General features: G+C 47.5%; 3 protein-coding genes across 3 annotated transcripts; 1 reads left to right on the plus strand and 2 right to left on the minus strand.

The window, feature by feature from the left end:
* Window positions 1-246: 246 nt before the first annotated feature.
* Window positions 247-1,251, plus strand: N7471_010582 (DNA-binding domain-containing protein; the record flags this gene model as incomplete). The annotated part of the gene is made up of 1 exon (XM_057283301.1): window positions 247-1,251. One exon carries the CDS (start codon window positions 247-249, stop codon window positions 1,249-1,251), a length of 1,005 nt encoding a protein of 334 aa, XP_057132280.1.
* A 3,655-nt stretch (window positions 1,252-4,906) lies between these two features.
* Window positions 4,907-8,122, minus strand: N7471_010583 (uncharacterized protein; the record flags this gene model as incomplete). The annotated part of the gene is made up of 3 exons (XM_057283302.1): window positions 4,907-5,177; window positions 5,249-7,641; window positions 7,709-8,122. 3 exons carry the CDS (start codon window positions 8,120-8,122, stop codon window positions 4,907-4,909), a joined length of 3,078 nt encoding a protein of 1,025 aa, XP_057132281.1.
* Window positions 8,123-11,838: 3,716 nt separating this feature from the next.
* On the minus strand, window positions 11,839-12,969 carry N7471_010584 (aminoglycoside phosphotransferase family protein; the record flags this gene model as incomplete). The annotated part of the gene is made up of 2 exons (XM_057283303.1): window positions 11,839-12,813; window positions 12,934-12,969. 2 exons carry the CDS (start codon window positions 12,967-12,969, stop codon window positions 11,839-11,841), a joined length of 1,011 nt encoding a protein of 336 aa, XP_057132282.1.
* Between the last annotated feature and the right edge of the window lie 2 nt (window positions 12,970-12,971).

The raw sequence follows: 12,971 nt of genomic DNA on the forward strand, positions 1-12,971 counted from the left end.
CTCAACGGACCCAGAAAGATTTGTATCTTAAAATGCGTGCCTGTTCTATATCCTAACCAGCTCTCGCCCCGAAAAGAAGACTTTTGCCTGCCTCGCGGGGCTATCTCTTTCCCCTCTGCCATTTTCGCGTCTCCTCCCTCCATGAAAAAACTCATTATTCCTTTCTGATTACTCCCATTGCCAACTGGATTTAACGTCGCGTCCGTGTGCTGTCCGAGGGCGTAATCCTTCTCGTTGGTACCATCCATGGAGACCCCGGGAGCCACCAAGTCGGAAACATACCAGGTTTCAGACGATGAATCTGTCCATTCTTCACGGGTTGAAATGGGCATTTTCATCTCTCCACAGCATGATGAGCGAATACCGCAATACTGTAATATCGACCCCTCGGCCCTCGCGGTCACTAATGCGACCTACAATATGCCTATATCGCCGCCCTATGCTTCGATGCCATCCCTGACGCCATTACAGTCCTGGCCCACTATGCCTCCGCATCAATCACCTTCCCACGAAATGAGATTATCATCAGGCCTGATCCCACCATTCGCTCTAAGCTCATCGCTGACGCCTTCTGTTCTCGAGACATCTACCGGGCGTCTAATCCGGTGTAGAAAACTCACCGTCGAGGACCGACGACAAAAAAAGGAACACCACAAATGTGACGACCGAAGCCGCTATCCAGTCACACAGACCATTGGCCGGGTTCCTAATATCAAAAAGGCGCTTTTCAACTGGGCAAAGAACTGCCGGCGCAAGGGACTCCCGTTAAATGATGACATTATCATGGATAGGGCGCTTTCTTGGGCCAACGACTGCAGGCTTCCCGAAGCTAAGATGACAGAATTGAACAAGCAATGGCTGGAGAAGTTCAATCAGGAAACCAACTTGTTCTTCGTCCAAGATTCAGATCACGCAAACACCGAGGAGCCACACCCGAGTAGGATATCTGAGTCACTCCTGAAAGTTGGTACCAAGGAAGCCTGTACAGCCTTGGAGGAGAATGACCCAGCAAGCGTGATAAATCAGCAATGCAACAAGACCATGCACTCGCCTCCGGCAAGTCGCAATTCCAAAATTGTCTCGCATACCAGCGCCTGTGGATGTTGTGACAAGGATGAGATAAGATATGCCATGGACCTGGTTGTGAGATACTTCCAGCATCAACATGCGGGCCTGTCTTCCGAGGAACATAAGATCATCGGCGGTATTATGAAACGCCTCGAGCATGGCCATGGAGGTCTTGCCGCATAAGAAATAACCCCAGTATCAAGGCTTGGGTGAAGCTATTCAGCTACTCCATGGACTGACGTCAAACCATATGCCGTGTCTCTTACTCTGTTGTGCTTTCTCTTTGCTGCGACTCTTCTTTTCGCATATATACTCTTGAAATTCGTTTCAACCTGTACCAGCTTGTTTAATTTCACCTTCAACTACGGCTCCGTGCTTCTCGAAAATAAACCGCAAACTCGAAGCCCAGAACTAGCCACTATTTTTGACAATATTTGAGACGGAATAAAACTGAATATTACGTCAACTCTTCGGCAGTAAAAGCTCCGACAAGGCATCTCTTTCCAAGAATAAAATAGCCTCTTCTGTTATCCTATCACATTTCCATGAATGATTCCGGTTGTATTATCGATGGTAATGTTGATATAGAAAATACTTTTTGTCATTTTGGCACCACCAGTAGGGGCTGTTTTAGTCAAAACCTCTGTGAATTACGGTAATAACTTCGTGATATTCAACCCCACCGGATATGTTGATAAGGGAATCGGTTGTGTTTGGGAGACCTGTGATGCCGTCGTGGTCAGTGAGAATTCTTCGGTGCAGATTCACTAGGGTAGTGTACGAAACGATGGCAGGCTGTGTCTTCCCTCCCCTCAATTTAGAGCCACCAAAGGCCAACTTTAAAACCATACTGCTTTCATCTCCAGCCCCTTGGGCTGATTGGACACGTCTAACCACCATTTCTACAGACGAGACTTCTGTCAATAGTGGATTTTCACAGGTTAGAAATAATTTCTAATAGCGTAAGTCCCGCTAACTTTATCTAGTCTGCTTTGAAGGCATATCCCCGTGCGTTGTCGCTGCTTTTAGTCTGGTAGGCGTCTACTGGTGCCTCGACTCGACTCGTTCTAGGTGGAAGGGAACTGCGGAAATCAACAAGTCTTAGCTTCATGATTCCAATATAAATTGAGATTTCTGACTGAGACAAGGGGTCGGACCAATGTTTTTCATTTTGTTATGAGTAGGTTGCCGCCTCACTGCCGCCCCTCGACAAAGTCAGCTAGATCAGGCTGTCTTGAGGTATCAAACATCAGACAAGTGAGCTGACAGGCAGAGATATCTTACTAAATGTATAGGTAAACTGCTGCAACGCGATAGATATAGAAAGGCCGAAATAAGAGGGAAAAACAACTCTCGGGGGTAGGGGAATGCGGCGCTTGAGTTCTTAACAGCACTGGCCATGGAGAAGAGCTGTTTTGTACGTCTTCCCCTTTCGCCGTGACGATAATCTATCAACAAACTCTCTCCCGTGTGTGTAACCGAACGATGCAGTCTGTATACCACGAGGCAAACCAACAGTTTGTTGGTTGTCGCAATTGATCGCCAACATATATTCTGGATCGAAACGGATCGCCTGAAATAGCCGTTTCCATGCGGCGACCATCCTCCCAGTCTCTGAGATTGCGAGTAGCTCGGCTTCTGTGGTACTGGTGGTGACCGTACGCTGTTTACTCGCTTCCCAGCCAACTGGTCTCCCAAAAATCTTACATAAATATCCCTCCGAGCTTTTCCGATCATGATTGTCTCCAAATGAGGCATCACTGAAGAAAATCACCGCCTCACTCGCTTGATGCTGTGTATAAAATGCAAGGGCCCGGGTGCGTGTGTGATAAAAATGTGAAATGACTCGATTGATCGCTTCAATGTGCTCGGGGAAGGGGTTCGTGAGATACTGAGCAAGAGAGGCCGTCGCTTTCGCGGTATCCGGTCTGGTTATTGTGGTGGCATACTGATCAGAACCCACCTTCTGCTGGAATTTATGGATCTGTGCCTGCGTGGATTTCCCTCTATATTGTGCCAATGGAACTCCCCGAAGAGGTGTCTCATATGCTCTCGAACCAGCAAGGTGGTACCGATTCGCCATTGAAGAGATATACGAGACTTGGCAGAGCCAGAGTGCCTTCTGGTCTATGTCTCGAATGATTCGTACTCCCAGAAACCACTCCGCCTCACCCATATCACGAAGCTCACAGAGTGTGTTCGGAATCTTTCGCAGTTCTTCCACCTTTGCACGTTGGGAGGGATGATTGACGATGATTATATCATACTCATATAACTAGACAAGGATTCCTTCGCAGTGAACAAGCAGATGTCCTTCTGCACCGCCGTTAAGCCTAGAGGGGTCAATATCCTCGATGCCTCACACTGCCAGAGCCTCGGTGACTTCCGCAAGCCGTAGAGACCTCGTTCGAGCTTCCAGCACATCCCAGGGCTTCTGAATAGGGATTTGAGGGCCTTGCCGAGATTTGGGCGCGCTTTAGCAATATCACAGCCTTGGACTGTGTAGTGGGCCAGAGCAACAACGGGGAATAATTTGAAAGTGTCTATGAGCCTCCGGGAGATGAAGCTGCCCAGTAAATCAGCTGTAAAGCCTGCGGTTGTTTGTTAACACTGGCTGGTTGTTATAGAAATAGGGGTTGATACTTTCTCTTGAGGGCCATATCTGGGCTCGAGTATATGTCGATTTCTACCTAGATATCAAAGAATGGACAATGTAAGAGCTGAAACATAAGGATGTCTTAATGTATACCAACTCTATAGTAAGCTGACTCGTGCTTCTAAATTAACTCCTGATGAGCACAATGTGGGGAAGCCGAGGTCCGCGAGCTGATGTATTTGCTTTCTCTATGATCGCCAGTGATAATATGGACATATTTAGGCATATGCCTTATCGTCCAATTTATTCTAATTAAACTTTTGGATAATTCTGGTTTGATACCCTGGCGAAACTATGGGAGCTGGAACCGCGGAACCGGAAGGGCCCACAAAACGCCATGAGGTCTGGGTCTGGTACTTCCAAACTTGGAAACTTTGTGCATGAACCAAAAAGTTCCATTCCCAGATTAACCACATGGACAAGCAGTATCAGACTTCATCTCAATTGTAATTGATCTATGTGCTGTCCAATGCTACAAGCTACCAAAAAGAAAGTCTACAGCAAACAAACCCCTACATACAGCCCACACTGAAGATGAGGTATAATTCAAAACACCAAAAGCCAATCACCGAATGCAAAACTTTGCATTGAATATGAAAATGATATGGCGCAGCCAAATAAACAGAAATAAGTTGGCATATTGTAAGAGCATTCAAAGGAAAAAAGCTAACAGATGTGTATAACTTGGGATGCATGCAATGTAAGTAGAATCACCACACGAGACACAATAACTCCATTCCCAAGACGTATCTGCTGGGGTCAGACCATTAGAGCACGAAATGCTTCCAACCCAAAATAAAATGTGAAAAGAAAGAAGAAAAAAAAGAAAGGGAAAAAACCAACAGGTCAAAGCCAATCCAGGCAATACCTTAGAGAGGCAATGAAAGAATAAGCGAGATTGCTCGACGTATGAAAAGAGCCACACCAACCAATCACCACGGATAAAGCTCGTATCAGTGCCGAGTGTTGAATAGGATAGGTTTCGGGGACTCATCAATGAAAAGAACCGTAGTCCACAAGGTATAGATGACAGACAGATAACAGATATCGAGCGCGGAAGGGCTCGGGCTTAAAGAGACAGGGACATGCATGATGTGTTCATAAGGATATAAGATATCAGATATCGAGTTACGAATCCCACAGGAACGGGACAAAAAAATAACTCTCATGCTAGATGCACATTTAAAAGAAGCTCATGCCGGTAGTTTGGCTGCTCAGGCTTGGAGTGTGGCTGCTCATGCTGGCTTGCCTCAGGCCAGGAGCACGATGGAAGATCTTCTCGTAGATCTCAGTGAGAATGCGAGCATCGGCGCGGAGGGTGGGGGATATGCTTTTGCTTTGGAGGAGGAAACCTATTGTCCGGACGAGGAGGCGCTCAAGTGTCTCTGGCTCGACAAGCTCCTTTAAACTTGACATATAGGTTGCAGATAGAACGAGCATATTGCCAAATTGACTGCGAAGAAATATGTTAGTATTGTCTCTATACCCGTGATCTTTCGAAACGGGGGTCAGAGGATTCCTTACGCATGGGAAGTGCCGAAGATGTTGGTAACGACCAACCGATGTCCACCCACACCATCAAAGGCCTCCGTGCTCTTGATAGCCGATTGAATGCAGATGTCGCAGGCAGATTTTATCTTCTTCGGCAGATCTTGTAAGCGGACTTTGGGGGGCTGCCAGTCAGTGGAGACTGCGGCCGGCATAGAGCCCATGTCACCAGACATACTCGCCATCTTTGGATCCTGAGCACCGCTGTGCAGTATCGAGGGGGACAATTGTTGCGAGGTAGGTGAGTCCACCAAAGACTGGCCGACGAGACCGACGCGGGCACCTGTGTGGCCGTAGTGTAGTGCGTGGTAGAGAAGAGGTCGGTGGATGATGTACCGGGCACCGTAATACTTGGCACGCATGCGAGCGGCATTGATTTCGTTTGCTGGCGGATCGCTTTCGAGCCACTGCATGTTTTGTGGTAGGCTGTCACGCCAGAGGTCGAGGTTTAGGCTCAGAGCCTCTTGAACGGTGGATGACCATCGTGTCTGGCCTTGCTTTTCGACCTTGTATAAGTCTGTATGAACTCGATTCAAGACTTTGCGTAGATGGATCTGGGCAGAATAAAACAGCATCATCATCGTTTGGGGTGCGTTGAGATCGTTCGGTAGAATAATTGTCCATTTTCCTTTCGGAATAGCCATCCGACCTTCGGAACGGGAGATGCCACTCGCTGGAATGTCCAGCTCTGCGAGAAGATCACTCTCCAATTGCAGACAAGTCCAGTACGCGAAGTTGTACAAGTCCTGCGTAGCCCCCTCTTCGAGTCGCTCATATCGCTTGGTTCTCACAAGAACCTGGCAAGCCCTTGAGGCCTGATAAATCCAACTGTGGCTCTGGAAAGGATGGGCCAGCTGGCCGGCATAAAGACCAGCGAACAACGAACACTGGACATGTTCTAGCTCGTTTCCACCCTGCAGATGGCCCAATATTGCGGTCGCGTATCCATAGAGAGTCAGGCCAGGAATGGCCTGATAGTTCCTCGTGTTCCCTTGTTCATCGTGCGCCTTTGTCACATCTCTCCTTGACAGGCCTTCTATGCCTTTGTTGAAAGGACTGTTATGGGAGGATTGGCCAGGAGGCTGGGTTGGCAGAGAATAAAGAGAACTCGAAAGCGACATCTGCATGGCCGCCGAGTCAGAGTTTGCGGGGGAGAGCACACCATTGGTAACGTATGTCCCATTTACAGTCGGCGAGAGAGTAAATGGTGGCAGCGGAGCAGGAATAGGCTGGTTGAGGTAGTCAAGCTTCTTGTCCATGATAGGCCCAGGGAGAGGGGCACGAGCTTCGCAAATAGCTCCGAGGGCCAGGCACAGCAGGATCAAGGCATTGTCAATGTTTTTACCGACTCGTGGCCGCAGCGAATTGGAGATAGCCTTCATGAACCCGCCACGAACACCCAGGCTCTCGTTTGATTGCCTCTTCTTGGCTGGTGGCGGATCATCGCGAGGTAGTCGTGTATAATTGGAAGCCGAACTCGGTGAGGAATTGATGCGACAATAACATCGGATGAAGCTATCAACCTTAATATTTAGCTCGCCTTCCATAAGGAATGGGTGAAGCTTAAACATGTGCTGGAAGTAGCTATCGTAGTAGCGCCTAGCAGTGACAGCATCCAGTTTCAAGTTCCCAGATTCATCGATGTCGACATCAGCATCCGGTCCTACGCAATTTCCATTGGGTTGGGCACCCTTGGGGTCACCATTTGTTGGTAATTGACTGTCATCTGCTGTGTATGAGATCTCGCCTTGGCCGTATATGCTGATGAGACCGCGCTCTTCTTCCAACCGCATCACATAATCCTCGTCGTATTCTGCAGAGTGTAGTAGCCTCTTGATTGACGGCCACATCAATAGCTTGTGAGCTGCAGTAGTGTGTTCCACCGGAATGGAGAGATCTCCCTCGGCCTCCTGATCGTCGAGCCTCGGTTCTATAGGCCCAAGCTTTTGGCCAAATTTCGGAGCTGCTGCATCCTGACTCCCGAGGTCCAAAATATTTGGAGTTGAGACCTGGGTCTGAGGCATCACTGCTCTGAGAAGCAAGTCCTGCTTGATGACGGGTTGTGGAGGTGGTGCTGGGAGGACCGGACGATCTTGGACAGTCTGAGGTGGTAGTTTACCCAAATTGTTGAGCATTTGCTCTTGCATTTGCATTTGCATTTTTTCAAAACGCTCATCCATGTTGTTGTCTCGCTCCTCCATGCGGTTCTCTATCTGGGAGAGCCGGTCCAATATCAGCTGGGTAGTCTTCTCTTGTTTGTGCGGTGACACCTCTTTGTAGACACAGCCAAGATTGTTCTCTTTGCAGTGACTGCAATTTGGTCGTCCCTCATCACACTTTGCTTTCCTAGCTCGGCATTGATTGCAAGCCTATATAGCTCGAGTGTTAGTTCAAAAATTTCCTAAAACAATACTGTCTTCCACAAGCTTGACCTACCTGCGTAGCTCTATTTGCCTTACGCTGGCGTGCTCTAAACGCCTCGCTTTGGCAAAAAGCCCGATCGTACCCGGCAGGCGGCGTAGTACTCGCCATTTGGGCAACGCGAATTGTTGAATGTGATGCAGAAGGCAGAGGGCTCGAAATGATCCGATCCAGGGGTGGGTAGCCCATACGAGCGCGATAATCAGGTGAGCCCTCGTACGGCGCGCCATTCATTGGCTGGTGGATGTTTGGGTAAGGAGGAACCTGGTCTTGCCGGGAATGCATGGGCAGGCCATGGCCATTCGGTCGACCATATGTGCTTTCTGGTGTTAATTGTGGCAGCTCACGATTACACATGAGGGAGTATCCTGGTGGCTGCAGCGGGCCCGCGTACACATGGTGCTCATCCGGGGAAGGATTGCGATCCATTGCAAGTGGAGAGCCCGGGTGTGCGGTGTTTGAAGCTGCCAGGCGCGGCTGTCTTGTTTTGTTGTCGCAACTAACCAGGGTCCTTGACACTGGGTATATCTTGGGCGCCCAATTTACCGTTGAGGAGCAATTTGGCTTGGTGAATCGGGACTGAAACCAATCGCTTTTGGTTGTAATTGAGGAAGTGGGATATATTATAGAAGGGAAGGAATGAATGGCGGATCAGTGGTGGACCTAATCTTGGAAGGCGCGAATATAGAACAATGAAATGAAATATAAGGGGAAAAGAGAAGAAAAAGTAGTCGAAGGAGAGCAGTGTGCACTATGTATTCACTCTACATCAAATAGAAGTATACGATAAGGCTACAGCCAGGTAGTGAACCTTGCGCCTCATATACCGTGGTTTGGCCAATTGAGTGATGGGTCGCCGAGTAGTTTTCAAAATTGGCTATCGGGAAGAGGAGTAAATGGGTTTCCGCGAAAGGATCGACGAGCTTGCAATCACAAAATGTGGGCTTTTCTAACTCTTTACGCTGAAAAGAAGAGCTCACACTGGCCCCACACTTGCATCCAATCATATATGCCTGCAAACGCACCTTGTAAACCCCCTATATTTTCCCAATGTTTGTGTGCAAACGGTGCTTGCAGCCGACTACACACAATTGAAAGCCCCAGCATGTTTTCTCCGAAAACCTCACCTAGCGATGATTTCAGCGTTCGTGCATCAACTTCCATCCCACAGAGAAACAGTTACAAGCTTAAGAGAAGCATAGACCGTGTATCATCATCACCGGTAGGCCAGTCATCCCCGTATAGTTTCTTTTTGATAAGATTCAGTATAAGCAACTTGAAAGCCCATTTGAAAAACGCAGCCTTCCAGTCGAGGACAAATGGCTAATCAAAATAAAAGCCGGCCCAAACCCCTTCCGTCGACGGCGGGAGAAATAGAGCATGAGGGGTCTGCGGCTCCGGTCAGCTGGAGGTAGATGTGGAAGCTGAGGGAGTTCGGCTTGTCTTCTGATCACAGGGGTCTGACACCGCCCTTCTTTCCACATGTAAAGGGGGGCTGTGCCACCTGCTCTAGCATTTCTCATATGTATTATGCCATTGTATGGTAACTAACCCTTAGTTAGTTAAAGTATTTCACTACTGAGTGGTCCACACCTCCAACGATATAGGCCACTACTATTGGTTGAGAACGCACGGACAATTTGCCTGTAATGGCGGGGCAGGCTCCTGCTGACTACCAGACACTTTACTGTTGGCGCGCGAACAAAGTGTGGTATGGTCGAACGGTCGTCGCCCCCGCAAACCTGGGCTACGCTGTTGGATCACCTGTACTGATGGTATTGTCCAGCCATCCAGATACGTACTACTCATGCATTAGGGTTAAGCCAGTATTCGTATTACTGGGTCATGACCCACAGAACTCCCTAACAATACAAGGTCTGATGCAAAATTTTCAAAACTATCGCATTAATTCATCGAACCTATATAGGTCGTCTACCTACTTTATCTAGATACAATAGGCTCAATTTAGAGGTTCTTCTTCGTCATCCTCTTATACAATTTGACCTGAATCTCGATTTCTCCATCCGCAATTTCCCTTACAATTCTGGCTTCACACCGTGCTCTCTTCCTCCGGTTGAATTTCTATATCCGCCCGAGTATGTTAGATGCTCCACCATTTGCGTCTTTTCCCTTGATGGATAAATAACACCATAAATTCGTAGTTCACAGGCCGGCACGGCCCGCAACGAATCAGACCCGGGGGAAATGGTAGCCAGTTTCCAATCCAATGCCAATGATATCCGTGCGCGCCACGTATGATACTATTATAAGCTTGCAAACATAGATTGCAGTCCCCACACACACACTCACTACTCGAGTGCAACTGGCGTTCGCAGCACTAGTCTATCCAATAGAAACTGCGCAATTTATATCTGCTGATATTTGTATCGAAGACTTTCCGCGAATGCTAGCCTACCTGTGAATCTATCTGGGATCATTCTCCTAGACAGATACAACTTTGAATAAAATTGTACGAAGCTGAGCTACTCGCTCTGTTCTTAGACAAATGAGACTTTGCCATTCTGAGACAAACCAGTGACCTGACGCGCTAATGCACGGGCAGGGATGGGACTCAGCTACCCGGGCAGCCCTGTCCCATCCTTGCCCAGAGAGACTACAGACTGTGCTGTAATTTGGACAAATACAGCCCCACAGTTGGGTTTGAGAAAGTTGGGTTCGGGAAAGGGAAAGTGGGGGCTTCCGTTGATTAGTAATTGGCCTGCAACTGCACCGGCCAATGCAAGCTTGCTTATGCAATGCCAAGGTAACATACTCCCAGGATACATCTCATTGCGTGTATGTAGCATTGTTCTTCCTTTCAACTGTACTTGGCTGATTGGCTACAAACGACAATAGATACTGCCGCCTGGAGCACGGACTGGCGCAGTTGCTTCGCTGCTTATCAGGTCTATGGTTTTGTAGTTCCATGGTGTCGCTTCCTTTCTACAAGTCGGGGCGGTCCGTGCTAAGCTGCCATTATAATGCCCACACGATATATGCGGAAGCTTTATTTAAAGAAGGTCAAGTCCCTAGTTTTGTACTTGTATCGATTTATATTAATCAACTTTCCAACAAACCAAAACATTGTCAGTGTTCCACCAGTCAAGAATCTATCCATGCCTCACAGTTGACATCCTCCTTTCAGACCTGACATACGAAATCGAAAATGGACTGTCCGAATCAGGATTGCAAGTTTGGCAATATTTCTGGAGCAAAGAAATGCGAGAAATGCAAAACAGAAATGCCTCAAACAGTTTAGGCAATGACAATTGGTCAACCAGTATGTCAGCTTCTAGTTGCGACTTATCCCGACTAACAACACGAAATGCTAGGTCCCTTCGAATAGTCCTTCATTTATCCGTTCATTCGAGGCATGGGAAGCGAGGCGAAATATGGAATAATAAAGAAATAGCATGGAAGACTACCTCAATCTTTGTTACATACTCAGCTCTGTTACTTAGTCTCCTTCTGGGGCTAATAGAACATTGAAGCTGCCAGTTACCAGTCTTCATAATGTGCTGTCTCTACGTAAGCTAATATGAAATATCACTGATTCAGATTGTAGATCGAGGTAGCAAGTGGAGACAGATCTGTGATAAGGCAGCAGTGCATGCGAACTTCCAAACCGAAGGACCGAGTATATTTCTTCAATGCCGGACAGTTCGATCAAGCTATCCGACTGGAGAAGGCGGAAACAATTAAACGTTCAATACTTTCAACCTAAGCTTGGGATATGCAGTTTATTTGCATAGTGTATCGTTAATATATGCTTATCTTGAAACATGCAAGCTCAAGAAAGTATTCGTTTAGAGGACACGGATTGTGGGTTAAAAGGTGAAGCCCGATCATTAAAGGATTGATAGTTACCCCAGAATCCAACGCTTCATAGTGTTGTTCATATGTATATAATGGCCACGCTGTTTATGAGAAATTGATACCCTATCATAATATAAGGAGGAAGATATGAGCAGTCTACGAAATATGTATTTCACTTAGCAATATTGTGCCTTTGGAGGTTAGTATCTGAGGTAGAAGGGGAAAACATTCAAAGATCGGTACTCCAGGTAGAAAGAAAGAAGGCTACCGACCGGGGGCAACAACCTATTTGAAGCAAATCGGTGGATGCTACCTTCTGCTTGATTTCACTATCTAGAGTTTGTATTCTTCCATTCCATGTACCACTCTGCAAAGCGCGGATAACCACTGTCTTCAAGTTTCACTCTGAGTCGCTTTCTCCACTCGGTCTCAGCGATTCCTGGGATTGGTGGATGAAAATTCAATCCCCGAGAAACGGAAGGTTTTGTTGAGATCCAGAAACGTGGGTAAAATCCAGCAGACTCCCAGTCAATTATCGCTGATAGTTTCTGATTGGAAACAATTATGTTCCCTGGCCCTAGATCGGCGTGGTAGAGATGAAACTTCTCCTCGATCTCCGGATTGGAACGAATGCTCTCCTGAATGAAATATTTCTTGCTTTCATACACACTCAGCGGCTCCAAGAAATTCCTTTCCGAGTGAGCAAGGTATGATTCTAGCACAGGCCCTCCATTTACATTCTGAAGTCGCCCCGAAGTGACGGAAGCAAGCAAATCGCACATATGAACAACCTCATCCAAGATAGACTCTTGCTGAACAGCGGACATAGTCTCCCAAGCGTCCCTCAGCGTTATGCCCGGGACTCTTTTCAGTACCAAGAATGATCGATCCCCGTCCACCCAAGAATTTATCACTTCAGGTACAGGTACCTTAGGTACCATCTTTTGAATGAATTTGATGGTGTCACACTCTGAAGTGGTATTGGGGCTCCAGTGGTGGACTTTGCAGATTGCATTATTTCCAATGGCCCATACTGCTGACAGAGTGCCTCCTTCATGAATCAAGCGGACCTCGCAGGAGTTTGCTGGCGTAGCATCAGGTAGTTGCTCAGATTTTGCGAGTCGAAGTATATAAAAATTATCCCCGTCTTTCCAGGAAGCTATTGCACTTCTGTCATCGGGTTTTGGGAGTCGGGCGCACTCAATAGTGTGACCGAGGCGCCAAGTGGAGTGAGAAGTCTCAACAACCGAATTTCGGATAGGATCTGACACTGACATGATCCGGGCGAATGCGTATTTGATCAACTGAGATTGAGTGCAGTATAAGAAGAAGAAGCGAGGAGTGAATTTTGAAGGGACGATCCATGGAAGTTGAGGCATACAAATTATTAAATAGTGGATGGCTGACCGATCCACTTGACATACCGCTATTTCGATTCCACGCGAAATCTCGGGCTCCATAA

Source organism: Penicillium samsonianum (genome assembly GCF_028829775.1).
Source record: "Penicillium samsonianum strain IBT 33392 chromosome Unknown utg000006l_segment0_segment0, whole genome shotgun sequence".
Lineage (NCBI taxonomy): Eukaryota > Fungi > Ascomycota > Eurotiomycetes > Eurotiales > Aspergillaceae > Penicillium > Penicillium samsonianum.